This window comes from Ochotona curzoniae, unplaced genomic scaffold, assembly GCF_017591425.1.
Source record: "Ochotona curzoniae isolate NIBS_2020 unplaced genomic scaffold, NIBS_Ocur_1.0 scaffold_3835, whole genome shotgun sequence".
In the NCBI taxonomy this organism is placed as follows: domain Eukaryota; kingdom Metazoa; phylum Chordata; class Mammalia; order Lagomorpha; family Ochotonidae; genus Ochotona; species Ochotona curzoniae.
In genome coordinates, this window is record NW_024467114.1 from 24,488,219 (window position 1) to 24,510,470 (window position 22,252).

The window sequence follows — 22,252 nt, forward strand, 5'->3', positions numbered from 1 at the left end:
GAAGAGATCCAACGGCCAATACTGCAGAGTGAGAATACCTCCACGAGGTCTGTGGGATCTTACAGAGTTCCCATTCCCACTGAACACCCCGTAAGCGAGGTTCGTGTCTCTGCTCAGTCATCCCTCCAAGAACTTTCTTCCCCAAGTGCTGAAGCCTTGGTGTCTCTGCTAATAGCTGGTGATCAGAGAGTCCCAGCCTTCACAGAGCGGCGGCCCTCAGGGACAGACCCTGAATAAAGAGCTTGCACATGAGCTGTTTCTAATCACCTGTGCCCTCAGAGCCAAGCATGGTGGGAGTGTCAACTAGGTACCAACTTCACAGATAAATGAAGACTAGGAAAAGTAAGAAGTGACTGCCACTCCCCTGTCAATATAAGTAAATACTACCAAGCAGTTTAATAAACACTGTACACTCTTATACAAAAATATTTACCCACCTCCATTAGAAATTACAATTATTAAACATTCAGAAATGACAACGCAGACTTGACATGATAGCCCAGTACTAGCAACCTCCCAGATTTCATATGGGCTCTGGTTCCTGTCCCAGCTGTTCCACTTTCCATCCAACTCCCTACTTGTGGCCTGGGAAAGCAGTAGAGGACAGCCCATTGCACCCACATGGGTGACCCAGAAGAAGCTCCTGGCTCCTGGTTCCTGGCTTTGGATCGGTTCAGCTCCAGCCATTGCAGCCGCCTGGAGAGTGAACCAGTGGATGGAAGATCTTTCTCTCTGTATCTTCTCTCTGTAAATCTGCTTTTTCCAATAAAAATAAATAATTCTTTAAAAAAAAAAAAAAGGAAATGACAATGCTTCCACAAATGCAGCCTAAATCCAATTAGGATGTGATCCCTGGCTACAAAGCACCACATGACCAACTGGAAGTGATGAACTTGAGGAACTGAAGATACGAATAATTCTGTAACAATGCAATCAGTCTGAAGGCTCCTGGCCAGGAGTGGCACTGATCTGGAAAGGCTTTCATCCTGGTACTGAGAATCCTCAGAGGTCAAGGCTGCATTGCCACACGCGGCCAAAGGGGGCGATGGCCAGCGGACGGGGGAGAGCAACAAGAGGTGCTCACAGTGGGCCAGCATCCATGCTCAGTCTCTGCAATAGCCTAAGGTGAGGAGCAGCCAAGGCCTCGCCGTATAGCTGAGAAGAGGGGCATGTTTGGGTCCACAGGGAGGCACACAACAGGAACAGGTCAAATGAAGTTACTACGCAGGTGCCTCTGCGTTGGGAACAGCGTCCAGAAACACCATCAGCAGCACCAGAAGAGAGAGAGAGGAGGCAAGCACACAGCCTCACGCCATGGAAGCCACTGGTGTTTCTCTTCTCAGGAATTATGACACTGTTCATCCAACTAAAGCGGAGGGCAGGAATCAGTGTGTGTGTACACGCAAGATTATAGTAATGCAACCAACAAACATATTAAGGCATAAGTATATTTAAACTTACACAAAAAAAGAGTCCCTATCTTTGAGAGATTCCAGCTGAAATATTTACAGATATGACGATGCTAGGTCTGGGCTTTAATTCAAAACAACCCAGGGGAAATGGGTAATGTGCAGGTGAGGACGGCAGTGAATTAAAAAAAAGATCTTGAAGATTATTATTGTGTGTGAAAATGACACCTCCACACTGATTTATCATAACCATGCCTTAACAGGAAACTGGAGTCTACCTCAACTCTGAGATTCTAGGCCAATGGCTCTCTTCTGATGAATGCAAACAAATAAAACAGAAGACACCCTAAGAGTACATCATACGTGGCAGAATAAAGACTGCTGGTAGAACCTGTAGTTCTACATACGTGTGTGAATATGTATATGTATGTGCATGCATGCATGCCGTGTTTGTGTGTAATCTGCTCTTAATACAAATGTCCAAGTAGTACTGGTCAAAAGGAAGTCAAACCTGAGAACTCTGTTCTAGAACCCCCCAGGGGCCTCCCTCATTGTAAAAGCAAAAGTCCCTACACACCAGCCCACCAAGACTGCCCTTCCACCCACCCCCCCCTCGCCCACTGCATCACCATTGCCGTTGTTCTTGCTTCAGGAGTCAGCCAGGCGCATGCCCATATCAGGACTCTACCACCGCTGTTCCCTTCGCCAGACACCTGTACCTCCAGCACCATCACTGTGCTCTTTCAAGGAAAGCCTTCCCCGACCACACAGTGTGAAATGCCGGCTCCTTAATCCCCAGCATTTCCCAGCTCCTTTCTGGCTTATCTTTCCCCATAGAACTATCACCTTCTCATATACTATATGAATTGTGAACAATATATAATTAAATTGCAAAATCCATATACGTATACATAAATTACAGATAACTACTTTTGTTACTTCTCTGTGTTTAGAAACTTCATAAGCTCCAGACTGTTTGCCTGTTTGTTAATTGCAATAGTACCTCTCAAACCTGGGGCAGAATACTCGATATACACCAAACCAATCATGTGGTTCAAGTCCCAGCCACTCCCCCATCTGATACAGCTGCCTGCTAGTGCATACCATGGGAGGCAGCAGACAACAGCTCAAGTCCTTGGGTCCTTAGCACCCATACGGGGGACCTGGGAAGAGTTCCTGGCTCCTGGCTTCATCTGGCCTGACCCAGCTCTGGTCATTGTGAAAACTGAGGCGATGAGACAATGGGTAAACCTCTATGCATGTATGTTTCTCTGTGCCTATCTCTCCTCAGTATAATTTGTGTAAAACAGTAACATTGGCTTATTAGAGCAGGCCACAATCCAAAAGGCTTGGAGCACCCACGGAACATTGCTGAGTTACTTCACAAGACCAGGGAAAGGTGAGGCCAGCAGTCAGTCCTTCTGGCCTTACAGACTCAGTACCCGGCACAAACAATGCTACTGGTACTTGCTATTGGAAGAATGCAATGCACTAGAAGGACTGCTGCCTTGGGAAATCACTACACATCATCAAGAGGAAATAGGCAGAGTCAAAAATCATCAAATTTTCAAGATCCTTAAGAAGATCTGATCTCATACAATAATTCAAAAGATGAGCATCAAAGGTATAAAATGGTAGCATAATTTGCCCCAGGTCATGGAGAAAGCAAATGTTGAGATAGAGCTGGCATAGATTTGAATCCTATGATTCTTTCTCCAGTGAGCTTGAAACACTCTGTCCTGCCCTAAGAACAAACACAAGAAGGGCCCTGCTCACCGCTCATCTTCTGCCTGTCCTCTTCTCTTTGGAAATAACCCAAGATTCTTCCCCTATTAGGTGCCAATCACCTATTCCACTTGAGCCTTGATAATTTGCAGGAATCTCTGTTTTAAAACAAGGAGCTGCTAATGATCTCTATTTCTCATAAATCAAAGCTTAAAAAATGCCTTGCCATGGCAACCAGGAGTGGTTGAGTCATCTGCTATTACACCCTGATTTTCTCATAATACAATTCCAACTAAGATCAGGCCCTGGGGTGTTCAAGTCTGTCAAGAATCAAAATCTTCACCAACCTACTGTTCATTAGAGCTGAAGAATTTCTCCAGCCTTGAATGAACCGTAACCATGGGACACAGTGCTTCAACCCATCAAGCACCAACAGATGAGAACAACACATCGGGGAAAGGCTGTCGACCACCTTCAGTGGGGTGGAAAGCAGAAATACTCTGCAAGAAGTAATACTATTACAAAGCAATCAGTTGCACTAATTGTCTCATCCACAAAAGGGACAGAAACTCAAGGATCTAGAGACACCTCTCAGTATCTCTGTGGTGGACTTGGAGATTTCAAAGACAGAAGATATTCATGTTCTAACACGGCACATACCTCCTTCCTCTCTCTTGATGGAGCCCTCTTCCACTGTGGTTTGCCACTATCCTGTCAGGAGGCTGCCCCATTCCCATTCCAGGAAGATTCCAAGACTAGACTAAGTGCACCATGGGAATCTAGCTCCCCTTGTCAATGACTGGCTCCTGTCTAAGTGATTGGCTCCTATCTAAGCATGTGGCAAAACTGGAGCCAATCAGTTTGCTCCAGGAAGAGGCACGTCCGAGACAGGTTTCCTCAAATGCCACAAGGCAGGAGGAAGAGATTTTTCCTTGTCTGTTTCTAGATCCCATGCCAGAGACTACTGTTGTTACCCTGGCCTCATAGAAGAACGACGGTGGGGCCCAGCGCGGTGGCCTAGCGGCTAAAGTCCTCATCTTGAATGCACCACGATCCCATATGGGCACTGGTTCTAATCCCAGAAGCTACCTGCTTGTGGCCTGGGAAAGCAGTCGAGGACAGCCCAAAGCCTTGGGACCCTGCACCCACACTGGAGACCTGAAGGAGGTTCCTGGCTCCTGGCTCCTGGCTCCTGGCTCCTGGCTCCTGGCTCCTGGCTTCTGGCTCCGGGCTCCTGGCTCCTGGCTCCAGATCGGCACAGCACTGGCCATTGCAGTCACTTGGGGAGTGAATCATTGGACGGAAGATCTTCCTCTCTGTCTCTCCTCCTCTCTGTATATCTGACTTTGCAATAAAAAATAAATAAATCTTTAATTAAAAAGAGAAGAAGAAGAAGAAAAGAACAGTGAGCACAAAGCTCACCCTCCAAGAGCGCAGAGCTGAGAGACCTGGCAGCCAACTGAGCCGGATGCAACAGTGGATGGAACACCACCATCCCAGCATTTCATTCTACGGTTTTTTGTGTTTGCAGCTTGAGGCACACTAACTCATACAGCAGGTGCACCCTAGAACATTCTAGCAAGAAGTGGGGAGGTGTGAACGTGTTATACATATTGGCATTTGTGTGAGACAAGTGTGCTGAGCAGCCAGACCCAGGAACAGTGAGTCTTCTGTTAAAGTAGGAGGCCTAAGGCGTTGCGGCAGCACCTGCAGTGAGGTGCAGAGGCCGGTACAAAGCACAGTTCCCATGCCCCGCGTGCTGTGGCCACAGGGGACCAAAGACAGCCTGGAGTCACCCAACGACAGACAGCAGCACCAGGCCCCCCTGTGACATGCGCTCTTCTTCCAAGTGCCAGGAAAAGACGAGAAGCTTCAGCACCTGCTCTGCCATTAGGCTCCCATAAGCTGCTGTTTCTGGGTATGGTGGTGGGAGAAGGGATATTTTCTGGGTGTGCTTATCTCAGCGGTCTTATACAGGTTACAAGAAAGAAAGACAACACAAAAGGCTGTCCCCAAACTCAATCCAGTCACTGAAAGTTAAAGCTTGCCTAAGAGATCAGCCATTCAGGGACTCAGTCCCCAGAAACACCAGCCTTTTCCCCCATTAGCTCTGCACCCCAGCCAGCAATTTCTCTGATAACAGTACCATTTTCACCAGAGGATTCTTTAAACTTGGAAGGGGGACAGGATACCTGTTAGCAACCTGTTAGCATTTGTGTGTGTGTATATATTTTTTAAAAAGTGATTACTAACTGCATTCATTAGAAAAGACAAGGCAGTTCTAGAATGTCCCTGTTGGTAATAATTCACATTTTAGATCTGATCTGATCAAATGCATTTTTTTCTTGACTTGTTTAGGGTAAAAGTAAACAATGGGAGGACATCTGAGACAGCTACACCTGTGTAGTGTTTTAGTCCTTCTAACAAAGTAGTTATCGCACCGTTCTGTGATCCATGCGATCAAAGGGTGTCGGCTCTTTGATTGGAAACAACAAAAGAGCCAGCAGATGATATTTTTGGAAGCCTCTGCACAAAGCATTCATCTAGCAGGGGCAGAGGAAGGCAGCAGCAGATGCACCCTGGTGCTGGCAACCGGCAGAAGTGCCAGGCACACAGCAGGAAACTCAGCTCCACGGCCTCCCATGAGAGCCCCAGCGCTGTGCCCAAGGCTTGCAGAGCTGGATACGACTCTAACAAACAAGTCATGAGAAACGCCCTGTTAGCTTCATCCAGCATCAGCACAGGAGACCTGCCGCCAGCCTTCTGGAGGCAAGAGAAGGTGGCTTCAGCAGATGGAGGCAGAGTTGACCTTGCCAACCATTCAGGCACAGGGCACAAGTCTCTATGGAATCATTTGAGAGGTCAAGGCGGCAGCTGGAAAAGATAAATGAGAACATAAAAATGGGAAGCAAAAAGCACTGCCACATGTTGACCAGGCGTCACCAGCCACACACCGAAACATCTCTTCTCCAGTGACAAGCACTCCGTCCAGTGAATATTTAACCTACTATCATCTTATCAGCTCACCTTACAGCCCTCTCATCTCCCTTCTCCTTTTTAAGCCCTCTTCTGTGTCTGTTAACATATTCACAAATGTGTGCAACCATAACGCACATTGAGAAAATTGTATTACCCTAAAAAAAGAAACCCATTGCCATGAGGAGTCATTCTCTAATTTTCCTCCAACCTGCCCTGTCCCAGGGATCAGTAAGTCTATGTTCCACCTCTAGGATCTGCCTGCCTGGACTTGTGAGGGAAGAAGAGTCACAACATACAAGGAGTCTTCTTATTGGTTGCTTTCACCTTGCCCAATCTTTTCTAGGTCCACCCCACAGTCATTAAAGAAGTCTTCTAACTCTAGTATTGCTCACTGTTCAAACTTCTTAAGCACTCGCTAGGGCCCAGCGCTGTGGCCCTGTGGCTAAAGTCCTCACCTTGCATGTGCCGGGATCCTATATGGGCGCTGGTTCTAATCCCAGCAGCCCTGCTTCCCAACCAGCTCCTTGCTTGTGGCCTGGGAAGGCAGTAAAGGACGGCCCAATGCCTCAGGACCCTGCACTCATGTGGAAGACCCAGAAAAGGCTCCAGCCTCCTGGCTTCAAATCAGCTCAGCTCCAGCCACTGTGGTCACTTGAAGAGTGAATCATTGGACAGAAGATCTTCCTCTCTATCCTCTTCTCTGTATATCTGATTTTCCAATAAAAACAAATAAATCTTAAGCACTCACTACTCCTTCCTAAAATGTGTCCATGAACTTCAAATCAAGTTCAGAAGCCCTAATTTAGAGAAGTCCAACATGATTTTGTTGAGAGTCTTCCATTACAACCAAGTGCAGAGGATTCATATCAGGGTTTCTTTTTAAGATTTATTTGACTTTATTGGAATGGCAGATCAGATTGACAGAGAGAACAAGAGACAAAGATTTTCCATCTACTAGTTCACTCCCCAAATAGCCACAATAGTCAAAACCGAGCTGATCTGAAGCTAGGTGCTTCTTTCAGATCTCTCACATGGGTGTAGGGTCCCAAGGCATTGGGGCACCCCCTACTGCTTTCCTACGCCACAAGCAAGGAACTAGATGGGAAGGGGAGCAGCAGGGATGTGAACTGGCATGCACATGGGACTCAGGCTCTTGCAAGGTAAGGACTTATCCTGAATACCATCGTGCCAGGCTTGCACTATCAATTTTTTACAAATTCATTTTTTAACAGCTTCTGAAGGCAATGGCTCCTATGATCCAGTGATGGGTCTTCATGGAGCCCATTTACACTTGAGATAAAGAGGCTAAGTGACTCCCTCTAAGCCAGTGCTTGGCATGCAGGCATATCCATTCATTCATTGAGGATCTAATCACTGAATGCCTACTGCATGACAGGCACTGCAGTAAGTACAGGGGATTCAGCAGGGAACAACAATGACAACAAAAATGTGCCTTACAGGTGGTATTTAGCCTAGAAGCTAAGATGCCTGTGCCAAACATTGGAAGTGCCTGGGTTCAAGACCCAGCTCAGTCTCTGATGCTCAGCTCTGCATCCTGACTTCAGGTCCCTGCATTCAGCAGTCCCTGGAGGGAAGCAGAGATGGCTCCAGTTGCTGGGCTCCTGTCATGCCCATGGGAGACATGGATTGAATTTCTGGCTCTGAACATCAGCCCTAGACTAGCTTTAGCTGTTTCACATTCACTCTCTCTCAAATAAATAACAAAAATGAAATACCCTGTGGTGCCATGTATTTTGGTCATCCATGATAAAATAATTTTAAAACATAAGCAAGGGTGTAAGCAGAAACTTAGGGTAGTGATTCCCTTTGGAAGAACAGAAATGGGGAAGGGAAGGAAGAAGAGGATAGATGCCAACACAAGGACACCATCACTCCTAAATTGGGTTGTGGTTTCCTCATGGTTATGCTGGTGCACTTCAAAACTTGCATGTCTACTGTAGATATTGTTTCACACACACCCACAGTCCCTGACTGATAACAGGAGGCTCAGAATGTTTTGACTTTACAATGGTGCAAAAAAGTCATAAGCATCCAGCAGAAACCCTATTTGGAGTCTGGTTATACTTTCCTGGCTCTGCACTAGAAGACCTGATTCTCTGTGGCTACTAGCCAGTGGCTGTGAGGGTAGCTTTCAGTTAGCTGGGCTGCCATGAGAGGAACCCCCTGAAATCCTACAGCAGGCTGTGTGCAGAGCTAGGACATTTGCTGGACTAGGAACCTTACATGAATTTTCAGCTTATCGGTATCTTTCATTGACAACAAATGATCAGCATTCAACCCCTTCATATGTCAAGAAGCAAGCACCTATATGGAATAATATATAAAGTTTAATTTTAAACAGGAGTCACTTCTCTGGAAGGGAAAGTATAAATAGTGAGGTCCCCTTAGGATTCCCTCCCCACAAGTGAATTTAGAAAGTCATCGGTAATGTGAGAGGAAGACAGAATAGACACATTCTAAACTGGTTTGGTTTTGCTCCAGGGGGCTGGAAACCCCCCTCAAGGAAGAGCAGAGGGCAATGCTTCCAGTTCTAGAAAATCGTGAGTACTGAGTCACCAGCCACCCTGGAACTAAGCCTAGGAAACATCTTATTAGACTGAGAATGTCAAGAGACCGGGGATTTTTATGTTTCAAAATGTGAAGTTTATTTCGCAGACGTTCGTACATGTGATTCACCCTAGTATTGTTAGCCCATTTTTATAAATGGGAAACTGGACCCTCAGTGAGGTCCAGCTCAGTACAGGCAGTCAGTGCTGGAATTTGGATCAGACCCTTGAAATTCTTGTGCTTGTCACACAACAACCCTGCCATCCACGATCCAACTGAACCCCACATCTGCTCATAAACTCAAGAATGGAAACTAGAAACAAGCTTCAAAAACCAAAACTGAAAGCAAAACTAGGAAAACCAATGCTCTCTGCAAGTAGCTGATGGATGGGCCTTGTGAATGCAAAAAGGCACAGGAGCCAGAACTGCAACGGATCCAGACAGATTTACCTGCGCTACCGGGTTAGCAACTGTGGAAATGTCAGACAGTGGCGGGCCACCTCTTCCAAAAGCCTGCTTGTATCTTTACAAAAGGCCACTAGGGTTACGATTGGTGTTAGAAAACAGAACCAAACGAATGCTGTGGAAATGACCATGCTCTGGCCAATGGCACTAACTCAACAGCATGTCTTCCATCTGGAATTGCCTAGGAGCTGCTGCAGTTCCATCCCTGATCTTACTCTGATAGTAATGATTTCAGCAAAGTACCAAAGCACATTCAGTTGCTTCTTTCCTTGAGGTAGAAAAATTGTATTTAAAAAAGAAGGCACTGGGGTCTTTGCGGCAGTACAGCACGTGAAGCCACCACCAGGCATCTCATGCAAGCAATAGTTGTAATTCCCGACTGCTCCAGTTCCAATCCAGCTTCCTATTAACGCACCTGTGAAGGCAGTGGGATGTGGCCAAAGTGCTGGGGTCCTGCCTGTCACCTACATGCGAAACCTAAATGGAGCTCCAGGCACTGGTCATTGCAGTCATCTGGGGAGACGGAAAACCTCTCTCTCTCTTTCTCTCTCTCTCATTTATTTCTATATCTCTTTCTCTCTTGCTCTTTCTCTTGGTAACTCTACCTTTGAAATAAATGAATAAGTCTCAAAAAAAAAAAAAAAGAAAAGAAAGAAAGAAGCAATGTAGGTTAGTTTGGCTGCACAAAACCAGTATAAAGCTCTCAAAGGAGCAAAGCTCAGCCCAAGGGCGTATTATCCTACACACAAGGAAAACCTGTACCCTGGTCCCTGAGAGTACGTTCAACTCCACGCATGGATCAAACGCAGAAGGGGAAAAGACACCAGACTTGAACAAACTGTGCCGCCAACCAGAAACTAACCAGTCAACGGGCAAATCTTTTTTCTTTTTAAAGAGTTACTTAATTTTATTGGAAAGGCAGATATACAGAGAGGAGAGACAGAGAGGAAGATCTTCTGTCTGATGGCTCACTTCCCAAGTGGCCACAACAGCTGGAGCTGTGCCGATCTGAAGCCAGGAGCTTCTTCTGAGTCTCCCACGCGGGTGCAGGGTCCCAAAGCTTTGGGCTGTCCTCGACCTCTTTCCCAGGCCACAGGCAGGGAGATGAAAGGAAAGTGGAGCTGCTGGGATTAGAACCAGTGCCCATATGGGATCGTGGCACATTCAAGGTGAGGACTTTAACCATTACACTATCGCGCCAGCAGAACAGGACCCAGTTCAATGGCCCAGTGGCTAATTATAGGCACCCTTTGTGTCTCGGCTGCTCCACTTCCCATCCAGCTCCCTGCTTGTGGAGTCGGAATGCAGTCGAGGACAGCCCAAAGCCTTAGGATATTGCACCCATGTGGGAGACCCAAAGAAGCTCCTGGCTTTGGGTCAGCTCAACTCTGGGCGTTGTGGCCACTTGGAGAGTGAGCCAGTGGATGGAAGATCTTTCTGTCTCTCCTCTCTCTGTAAATCTGCCTTTCCAATAAAAATAAATCAAATCATAAAAAAGAAAGTCAGCAAAATAGTATTATAAACCTAATGAACATGGTTTAACAATCTGTCTGTGGGCACAAGCACAGTAAAATAAAAAGGCTAATTTTTCTCTTATAAAGTGAATTTGAATGAGCAACTTAAATCAGTATTAGGCAGCCAAATTATGTGTATTAATATCAACATATGATTAGCATAATCCCAAGTGCATTCTTTCATTACTAAAAGTAATGCTAGGCTTGACTTTGCATTTCCCTTGATATCAGTTTATATATGACATCAATTTGGTTGGCAATAACTTTTCTTGGAAACTAATTCACTTCCATGCTCTCTGGTGCCTTTATATTTTCATTCAAACATACAGGGACATGTATATACATACATGCATGTCACTGATCCATTGCATGCCTATGTGTACACACATGCATATTTTGGGGAGGCTTCTTTACTATAAAGGCCGCCACTGATAAAGGAAAAATAAACAACAATTTTCCCAACTTCCTAACCTTTTCGGCTTTTTATGACAGGAGGCATGGACACACATGTAACCAATAAACATGGGAAGTCTAGAATTACAGTGAATTAAAATCAGAACTAGACAAAAACTTGTGCAAACAGACACCTGACCATAGTTCCAACCTGTCCCTCTGTACGACTTTTCATCTTCAGGAAACTGAACAGATTCAGAAGAATGAAGGGCTTCTCTCTCCATGCTAGGGGTCCAGCATAAAACAGGAGCCAGAGCTCAATGGCATGGCTGGATGAGAGCAGGCTTCCAGCTTGGAAAGAAGACAGGGCAACACCCTGGGAGCCACCAGGCTGCGAATCAGCAGATTATGTCCAGCAACTTCCGCAATACAGACCCCCACCATTCTCACTGTTCAGATCAGTGCTGTCCAGTACAGATACAATGTGAGCTGTACACTCACTTGCAAATCTTCTACCGGATACATGAATATTTTAAAATAAACATGCAGGGTCCAGGTGCAATGGCTCAGTAGGGCTAACTCTCCCTTGCAACTACCCGGTTCCTTTATGGGTTCCAATTTCTGTCCCAGCTGCTCCACTTCTCATCCAGCTCCCTGCTTGTGGCCTGGGAAGGCAGCAGAAAATAGTCCAAAGCTTTGGGAGGCTACACTCACAAGAGAGACCAGGAGGAAGCTCCTGGCTCCTAGCTTATAGCTTCAGATTGGCTCAGCTCCAGCCATTGAAACCATCTGGAGGAGTGAATACAGCAGACTAAAGATCTTTCTGTCTCTCCTTTCTGTAAATCTGCCTTATCAATTAAGAAAAAAAATTTAAGTAAATAAAAATAAATTTTAACATATTTTATTTAACCTAATAAAGCCAAAATGTTATCACTGCCACATAATTTATATTGTTTGTTATGCATAAGCAATTATTTTAAAAGATTTATTTTTATTAGAATGGCAGAGTTACAAAGACAGAATGAGTGACAGAGTGAGGGATCTTACATCTGATGGTTTACTCCACAAATAGCTAGAATTTGGCTGGTCCAAAGCCAGGAGCCTGGACTTCCTCCGGGTCTCCCACACAGATACAGGAGCCTAAGGACTTGAGTTATCCTCTGCTGCTTTTCCAGGGCCACAGCAGGCAGCTGGATGGGAAGTGGAGCGGCCAGGACACAAGCCAGTGCCCTTATACCAGCACTACAAGCAGAGACTTAACCTACTGCACCATGGAGCCAGCCCCTGTATGAGTGATTTCACATGCTCTTTTGCTTTGTGCTAAGTCTCCAAAGTGTGGTGTCACTTTTTCAGAGAGCAGCACATCCCCATTCAGAGAGCAGTGGTGGCTCAGGGCTCAGTAGCTACTTGTGACTGTTTTATTGGGCAATGCTGACTGCAGAATCAAGCCCACATAGATACACCTTGCAACTCTTTGACTATTTCTGATAGATGCAGCAGGTCAACCCTCAAAGCCATATGTTTGCCTCCTCTATTGCTGCTGTCCCTCAGGTGGATTCCTTGGAATCAGAAGCATCTGTGAAAAGAACTTGGCAGTGTCAGTGTGGTATTTTATCTGAACAAATAAGGGAATATAAGCTTCACTTCCTTAAAAAAGAAAAGGCAATACCTAGCCAATACTGAGGGTACAAAGGGCAATGACGGGCATGATGAAATCCAGGAACCAGGTCTCTGGTGGAGAGGAGTTGCCTAAGGTGATTATCCAGCGACTGTGATTCCTCCCACCTCTGTTCCAGGAGCTCGGGGTGCAGTAAAGGACAAGCTATGGGCGCCAGGCTTGTGGTGATGCCATTTTCACACTCCTTAACATCCACCTCTCCCCTGACAGCAGCGTCATACTCAACACGTCCTCACCTCCCCACTGCTGCTGTGCCTGGAGACGGCAGAAGTTCAAGGAGGCCTGCTTCCTTTTCTTAGGAACCGGCATGTTCCCGCATCTCATTTGCATGCATTTCTCCCCAATTAAATGTGCTGAAAATTCCAAAAGCTAATTTTATTTTCTGAGAACCAATGTATTTGCTCCTCTCTGAATTTGGGCCTTTTGTGGAAATGAAATACTTCCAGTTTGAACTGTTGGTCGATGCCTCAGTTGACAGAAACTCTCTTTTACAATAACACAGCTTGGATATGGCGCCAGCAACCTCTGTCTACACACTCCAAGTTCCCTATTTTCTTGATGATGTTTCTTCAGAAACAAGACCATGGAGAGATACAAACTTTTTCGGGCCATAGATATTCTTTTTTTCCCTCATGGAGAGTAAAATTACAATTCCTTGTTCAGTCGTTTCAAAAAAGAAACTGAGTTACCATTAGGGAAAAAGCAGAGCATATTTTAGAAAGTTTCAATCCAACCTCTGGACTGGAGTTTAATAAACATTTCAATCACTCTCTGTAATGCCATCCTCCAGCTGTCATTCCAGTTTTCCTCCAAGTTACAAAGAAATCCTTTGAAAAAAAAAAAGTCAATTTGCAGAATCAGTGCAACAGAGTATAAAGAGTACCAGTGGAGAGAAGAGAGAATATTCCACCAAATGATCTATCCTTTCTTTGCTTCTTAATTTTTAAAGATTTATTTTGTTTTTATTGCTTCTTCCGAGTGTCCCATGTGGCTACAGGGCCCCAAGGCTTTGGGTTGTCCTCTACTGCTTTCCCAAGCCACAAGCAGGGAGCTGGATGGGAAGTGGGAACCAGCGCCCATATGGGATCCTGGCAGGTTGAAGGATAGGACTTTAGCCACTACCACACTGGGCCCTTTACTTGTTAATTTACATAACAAAGAGCCCTGTCTCAGAACTACCAATCAGGTACACTGGTGGGGAAACCTTCCAATAGAATAACAAAATTTTCAGCACAACAAATACAGATGCTCTGTATCTGGGTACTCCAACCTGGTAGCAGTAAGGCCTTACAGCTACTGAGCACTCAGAATGTGCCTAGTTCAATTGCAGAACTGAAGATTTTGTCCTAAGTTTTAATAGCCATATATGGCTAGCAGCCATCTAGTGCAAAACAGCTACTACTTTACATAGCGGACCTACAAACAGTTACAGCAGGCCTGGCTTACTCAAGTCTTTTGGTCCCTACAGCACAACAATCTGGAGATCTGAGCCCCATTTAAAATACAAAGAAAGCACTTTACGATTTCTTTTTTTAAAGGTATTCAATAATTAAATAGAACAGCCACTCCGAAAGCCAGGCAGCAAAGTGTCTACAAGAAACTCCCTAAGGATGATGCTACTCTTCAAGCTGAGCCAGCAAGGAGGGTGGAGAGCTGAGATTATGGGACCCCAGGCCCAAGAAGGCAACTCTCAGCCCAAGCTCCATCCCCACTGGACAGCTCCCAAGCTCCCAGGCTCGGCTTCTACTCACATAAGATTGAAACTAGCTAAAGGACACTCAAAGTCCTTCTCTCATTCTAAACCTACTCAGTCCAACTCACTGTTATTAGGGGATGTTTATGGAAGCTTGAGAGATTGATTTCAAATAATACTTCATGCTGATGATATATTACAACTAGTCTGAGACTGGGTGCTAGAGCCAGCAATTTCTTGCAACCAAACAAGGCCATAGTATGAGCACTACATTCAAAAGGAGGTCCCACAAGATGGACAACTGATTATCCACAGGAGAAAATTCATTTGCACAAGCAGCCGGTGGACATCTCCAACTGCCTGCAAAGCATGTTTCCTTGACACTGGGCAATACACTCATCCCAAGCCTTGGACCTTAGCATCCCAGTGGACACCACATAGGTCCCATGGAAGAGCCAACTCCCAATGTGACCAGCATCTTCCTAACTGGGAGTGCCTTGAGCTGCCTAGACTGTGAATACACCTCTGTGTTTGTTAATAACTTTGAGAGACATCAGTGTGGTCTGTGACGCAAAGCAATTCACATTCAAGTCAAGCTGTCCACCTTGACCCTCTGAGCAGAGGTCATGCAGATAGAAGGGGAGCTTCCCCTGTCCTAAGGACCAAGTGGAAGCATGAAGATGCCCAGAGAATGCAAACCCAATGTGTGAGTTCCAGCAGCAACTCTAAACAGAACTCTGGATATAATAGATGAGAAGAAAAAAAGAGAGGGAAGACAGGAAGGAAGGAAGGGAGAGAGGATGGAAGAAGGAAAAACCACCTGTTTCAAAAATTAAATGAGATATTTCAGAAATAGGAAATGTACACAGAAGTGAAGTTCAAAAACTATACAGAAAATGAAAATAAAAGTATTGCGGTTCAAAAATTCTGAAATTCCATGCATTTCCTGTAATTTTTTTGAAAACCTATCATAGGTATGTTTTTTTTCCCCCTGAAATTTCTCTTATTCTTGAATTTCACATTCCATGAGCATTTAAAGACCCCTTCATGCATTCCTAAGAGACAAACGTTTGGTGAGCAATCAGTAGACACTGTTAATCACACGTCTGTTTATCACTAGGTCCATTTCTCTTTCCCTGCATCCTTTTAGGCAGGAATCTTGTTCTTCTGGCAGAAAATACTTTTTCCAAAACATACCCCAAAGTGATGCTGGTAACCTGCAGGTCTTCCAAGCCAAGGGTTATTGGGTTATTTCCACCACTGTGCACAAACAGGGTGCCCTGCGGGGCAGCAGACGGCACTCAGCAGGACAACGCGCAGCCCCACGCGGCAGCCAGGGAACAAATCATCCCCACACAGGCTGGCCTTGGACACCACCTGATGTTCTCACCCCTCAAGCCCTGGGTAGGGTCAGGGATCTGGCCTGGCAGTTCAGATGCAGGTCAAGATGCACATTTCCCACCTCAGAGTGGCTGCATTCCACTCCCAGTTCCAGTCCCTGGCCCCAACTCCCCGCTAAGGCACACCCTGGGAGGTACAGGTGATGGCTCCAGTGACTGGGCTTCTGCCTCATTCAGGGGACACCTAGAACCAGCTCCTGGCTCCTGGCTTCAGGCTGGTACAGTCCCAACCTTTGTGGGCATTTGAGCCAGCAGGTAGGAGTTACAGGAGTTTCTCTCTCTTTCTCTCTCTCTCTCTCTCTCTTTTTCACACACACACACACACACACACACACAAACACACTAAGAATTTTCAAGTTAAATAAACAAGAGAGACATCCAGTACAGTTCATGGGATGAGTGGGGGAAACTGGCATTTCAGCAAAAACACACAAACCAGTGGGCCCACGTGTACACACCCACCCCAACTAATGCTTATCCAGAGCCTCCTCACCACTGGCACTTTCACTTGGGTTTTCTAAGTTACTACCCCAGGACAGGGAACTCTAACAGGCAGGAAGACCATCAGAAGAGCAGCAAGCACCAACATTCCTCATCTGAGTAAATGGTTTCTCTTAAGAGTTACTTTCAGCTTAGTGGCTTTATCTCATAGTTTTATATCGCAACTTTTTATCACAATTTTTTTGTGTATGATTTGAAATTAAAAAAAAAAAAAGCTACTGCCTGGCACAGTAGCTAGTGGCTAAAGTCCTCACCTTGCTCGCGCCAGGATCCCATATGGGTGCTGGTTCTATTTCCAGCAGTCCTGCTTCCCATCTCCCTGCTTGAGGCCTGGGAAAGCAGTCGAAGATGGCCCAAGGCCCTGGGACCCTACACTCTTGTGGTAGACCTGAAGGAGGTCCCTGGCTCCTGGCTTCGGACAGGTACAGCTCCAGCCTTTGCAGCCACTTGGGCAGTGACTCATCAGGCAAATGATCTTCCTCTCTGTCTCTCCTCCTCTCTGTATATCTGCCTTTCCATTAAAAATAAAATAAATCTTTAAAAAAAAAAAAGTAATCCAATCTTTCTGCAATCCAGGTGATTATGAAATGTTATTATCAAGCTATCATTCAGACAAGGCAAAGAAATGTCTTCTATACATAATGGTGTATTCCAGAAGAAGTTTTCTGAAGAATTCAAAGGTCCAAAAGAAGGGTGTCTGTTGCAGTCTCAACACTCCACTTTGCAGAATGAGGTTCATGGAACTTCTGAACACATATACTCAAGGCTTGCTGGAATTGCCGTTGTTCAGGCTGCCTTCTGCATGCAGGGCAACAGAGGACCTGCCCAAGCACAGGTCATGACCCCTCATTAATCAGTAAGGATAATCCTACGTACCTCTTCTAGTGTGAACACCAGAGTGACAACAGAAAATATCATCATTTACCTGGTCCCATTACTGCTGTATAATAAACACCTCTATTAAGCTTTTGATGACTCCACACATAATACTGATTTTTACTTTTTTCCATTTGCATTTTAATTTAAAGACTATGTTGACTTCATTTTTATAATGCTGTGTGCTTATGTCTTTAAAGTCTTAACAACTTGCTATCCCAGAGTGTGAAAGGTATGTGTGTGTGTGTGTGTGTGTGTGTGTGTGTGTGGAGGGGTGTCTCTTTTAATATTTAATTTTCTATCGTGTTCAGTGACTGGAAAATATCTCACAGCTTTTTCATTTATTACTTTGCTTGGGTTTATTTTTTTTCCAGACTCTGTGAAATTATCCATTTGAAATCACATTACTAACATACCCAAAAATTCTTATTTTAATTATAAAAGCAAATGTAACCCATGATTATAAGAAAACTGTTTTTGCAAATCAACCATTGTTTATTTCAGAATATAATCAAGTACCACAGACTAGATTAAAAGCTCAAGGGTAAAGATTTTTTTTTTTTTGCGATCGAAAATAATAAAGGTAATCAAACCTTCCTGCCAATCTAGGTGATTATGAAATTTAATTACCAGCAGTTATCATTAAAACGAAGGCAAAGCAATTTCTTTTGCACATAATTGAATATTCCAGAAGAAAATTTCTAAAGAGTTCTCAGAAAATATATTTTTAAATTAATTTTGACCTGATTATTTCATTTGTTATGTCTCAGTTGGTAGCACAGAATAAATGACACACTTGGGTGATGTAGTTAAACAACAGCAAGTGAGAACCTATTTTCAGGAAAATCAGATAACTTTGAGCATAACACTGAGTCAATTATTAGATCCTGACTCTGCGAACACAGCCAAAGCTCAGCCTCCCATGGCTATTCCTCAAAGGAAGCCCATGCGGGGTCCGCCTCTGCACACACTGGATGCTGCACAATCCACTGTCCCTGTAGGCGTGTGCCACGGCCCCAGTGCATCCCATGGATTCCACAGGTGTGCCAGCCACAGAGCAGTTGTGCCTGACGCTGTCCTTGAGGCGGCAAGCACAGCTATCCACAAGCGGTCCCCACACTCCTTCAGCTTTCTGGAAAATTCCTATTCAATCCTCAAGGCCCAACGCATAGGTCACCTCCATTGAACCCTGTTTCTGCTTGACTTTCATCCCTCGTATGCTCCTCCACAGAGTTCCTCTGATCAGACCAGAAGACAGACTGCCACCTGCTTGTCTGTCTCAGCTGCTACCAGATAAGGGAAAGGCTCTCTTGGGTCACATTTCTAACTCCAAAAACACAGATCTCTGACTGAATTGGAAGATGCTCAGTAGATGCGTAATGAGCCTGGAACTCAACGTCTGCACTCACCTGGAGGGAAGCAGCACGTGTTACCTGTGCTGGGCTTGCTCCAGTACCTGAAGCCTCAACCCCTTTGTGCCTTTCCCAAAGAGGTTCAGTGGATTTGCAACAAGCCCTTAGGATCTGTGCTCAATGTTCTGCACACATTATCTCCTTCATCCCCAGCAATGCTTTTGTGAAGTAGGTCCTATGTTACTGTTAGCTTCATTTACGCATGAGTAGAGTCAGGCTGCAAAAAGTTAGCAACTCATCCCAAGGCATTCCCCTGGTCAGCGGTGTAGTCATAATTCAAAGACAATAACTCCAGAGGTCTAAGGAAACCCCCAAGATCCTCCTCAATTCCCCTCCTTAAAGCTACAGTGCACAGGTTGCTACCTGGCACACAGTAGGTCTTCGACAGCAGTAACTGATGCACACAGTGTCCTAATTTCTCAGACTCTGGCCTGGGAGAGTCCAGCTGCCACCACAAAGAGCCTTTCTTCTTCCCTGCCCAACACCTTTCACAGGTGTGAATTGCTTCTATCTTCTGAATTATTCATGATCCACACAATGGTAACAATGGTTGCTTAAGCAGAGAACCGCAATTCCATGGTTTTAGCAGACAGAGTGCCTGACAGAATAGGTGAATTAGGGAGTGGGAGTCGGTGCACCCCCACATCACACATCCACTTTCTGAATTTCAGCTTTCATGTCATCTCCCAGTTGCCTGGGACCAAAACAGGTACAGCAAAAACAGGTGAGCATGTCTCTCCTACCTGCAAAGCAATGACCATCCTCTAAGTCATAGCCGTTCTGCCCCTTCCAACCAGCCTATCCCTCCCAAAGCTAAGTTAGGGTTTCAATCAGGTTGATTCAAGATGAGAACAATAATGTGCCCAATAAAATCAGACCGCGCCTGTCCCTTTTCCCTTCATCTGTGCTTTTGCCACCCCGCCACCAGTTCATTCTCTCGCGGGCAGTTTCTGGGGGAGGGAAGGCCACGTGCCAACAGCCACTAGCATCACTGTATTTTACATTCGATGTTAGTCAACCAAAATGAATTGAAAAACAGCAACCGTGGTTTGGGGGAGTACTAAAAATAAGCCGTAGCATTTGCTGAGTTCTCAGAATTAAAACCACAGGCGGCCAACTTGTTGCTGCACTTAATAAGATAGGCCTGCTCGGCCCCATGGGCTGCTACTTCCAGAACCGAGCTAGGCTGCAAACCTAACAGCCCCCTGTTTCTGATGAGCTGGCGGTCCCCCTGGAGAAAGGAAGTGACATTTCCCTAAAAGGACACCTGCCAAAGAGATAACAGATGGCTTTCAAGCCATCACCTGGAGCCACATCACAATTGCACCTTAGCCAAATTCACCCTGCATTTATGGTTTAATTAGGTATGTATCTATAGACAGAGTTCCTTTTATACCAGGCTGGCTGTCCCATGCCTCCCAAAATGTGTTGGAGTTTAATGGGGGGGGGGGGACAATAATACAAAAATGCTTCCTACTATATTAATACATCAAACATATCCTGGAGTACTGCGGACCTCCCACACCCTGCAGTAGTGGATCCTACACCACTAGCCTCAAGGCTGGCTATCCAAGTTCTCAATGACCAAGACAAGGGAGTAGGCTGAGCGCATCATTCTGACCCGAAACCTGTCATACTCTGAAATCCACCCCAGCAGCTGCATCTGCCGGTTCCTATTCCCTCAGCGCCATCAGCAAATGTTTTTTTTTTTTTTCCTCCAGTGAGACCCACTGATCAACCATGGAAAAGCTGATAGAAGCTTTCCCTTTGCTTAGCCACACTGAAGATGGGGGGAAATGTAAGCCTTCAAAGTAAAATTAGAAGAGTATTACAAGAAAATGTCCATGGAAAGGAGAGTCAGTCTCTCTCTCTCTCTCTCTCTCTCTCTCTCTCTCTCTCTCACACACACACACACACACACACACACACACACACACACACGCCTCCTAAGGCAGCCAAGAATCGGAAGCTGGGCTCGACCTCACTACCCCTAACCCACTTCCACCAGGACCAGGATACAATCCTTTCCCGCTGCCGCGATCTCAGTCAGACCTTTGCCCCAAGCGAGGGGTCCCCACAGAGCTAATTTCTGAAACAAACAAAGAAAAGCCAGTCTGTGAGGAGCCAGGGGTTTCCGTCGCTCGGCTTGGGATTTGGGTACCCAGGGTGGTAAGCGCCGCGCCGCCAACAGGTCGGGGAGACCCGCTTCACCCCGTCCTGGCCCGTGCCTCCTGCCCCCAGCTCCAAGTGCGAGGCTGCCCGGCTCCCTCCCCGGCCAGCCTGCTGCGCCCGAACCCGGCTCGCTCAGCACCCGCACACGGAGGGCGCCACTGCCTCCCACCCCCCAGCGCTGTCAGCTGTGGGCGCCAAGATGCGGTGGGCACCCAGGGGCTCGAGGGCAACCGAGCCAGTGTTTCCCGTAAGCCAGTCAGCCCCGCTGTGGAGAGTGGCCAACCTCTCAGCCGGCAGGCCACAGGTAGCGAGGTGTGCGCCAGGGGCGCAGGGGATGAGGGCAAGGGGGCGCGCCCCGCCGCGGCCGCCGCGCCCGCTGGGACTACAACTCACCGGAGGACACCGAAGAACCGGACAGGCTGGAGTTGCTGGACGCTGCCATCTCGGGCGCCCCGCGCGACGCTGCTCCCTCAGCCGCGCTGCAGGCGCTGCCGCCGCTGCCCTGGGCCGGCCGCTCGCAGCCTCCGCGGCCCCCAGCCCATGGCAAAGTGCTGGGGACGCGCAGAAAGCACGAGCCTCCGGACTCTGCCTGCACTTCCTGCTCCACCAGATGACGCGCTGCTGCCGCCGCTATTTATTTGTGGTTTCCGTCCCTCTCCGCGCCTTTGCGCGCTTTTCTCAGGGGGTCGGACGGAGAGAGGGGGGAAGTCGCGAGTCCGAGGCACCCGTGGCGGGGGTGGCCGGCTGGCCAGCCGGACGGACGGACGGGCGGACCGGAGGAACGAGGCTCGGGCCGATTCCCCGTAGCCGTCGCCGCCGCCCGGCGCGCGGCTAGGACTCGGCGCGCCGGCGACCCCGAGCCGCCCCGCCAAGACCCCGAGCCCCCTCAACCGGACTCCCGCCTTCGCGACCGCACTTGGAACGGCGCGGGCACCGGCGGCGGGAGACCAGACAACACGACCTCCCTCTTCTCCCTCCGCCTCAACTCGGCTCGGGCGCACACAAAGGAAGGAGCCGAGCCGCGGGCGCTCGGGGGCTGCTTCAGCTGCCGCGGGCTTGACAGCTCCGGCGACCCGGGCTGGCAAGGCGGGGGCGGGGGAGGCTGGAGGCAGGAGCGGCTCCTGAGGTGCCGGGAAGGCCGCCGGGGGCGCTGCTCCCGGGGTCTGGAAGGCGAACGGGGCGGGGGAAATGATGGGGTGAGCCCGAGAGGTAGTGGGGTTCGGCGACCCGCAGGGCGAGGGCGGGATCACCCTGGACACCGCGCTGGGCAAGGGGACTCAGAGGTGGCTGTAGTAGTGCGTGCCTTCCACAGCCCTCTAACTTGTCCTTTGTTGCCCTGGAGCTAGTGACCTCTGCCCTGCTCCCCCAAAACACCTAGGAAATCCCTCCAGCTGAAGTGTCCAAATCACGGATTACGCTCGGCGGGGCCGCGAGGCTTCTGAGACCGCCTTCACAGGCACGGGCTTT

General features: G+C 47.2%; 1 protein-coding gene across 1 annotated transcript in view; it reads right to left on the minus strand.

The window, feature by feature from the left end:
* CHN2 (chimerin 2) overlaps positions 1 to 21,405 on the minus strand; it is a 263,982-nt gene extending 242,577 nt beyond the window's left edge. The window contains exon 1 of the mRNA XM_040964549.1: positions 21,179 to 21,405. Coding sequence (XP_040820483.1) covers positions 21,179 to 21,227 — 49 coding nt within the window. The 5' untranslated portion in view covers positions 21,228 to 21,405. The remainder of the gene's footprint in view (positions 1 to 21,178) is intronic.
* Between the last annotated feature and the right edge of the window lie 847 nt (positions 21,406 to 22,252).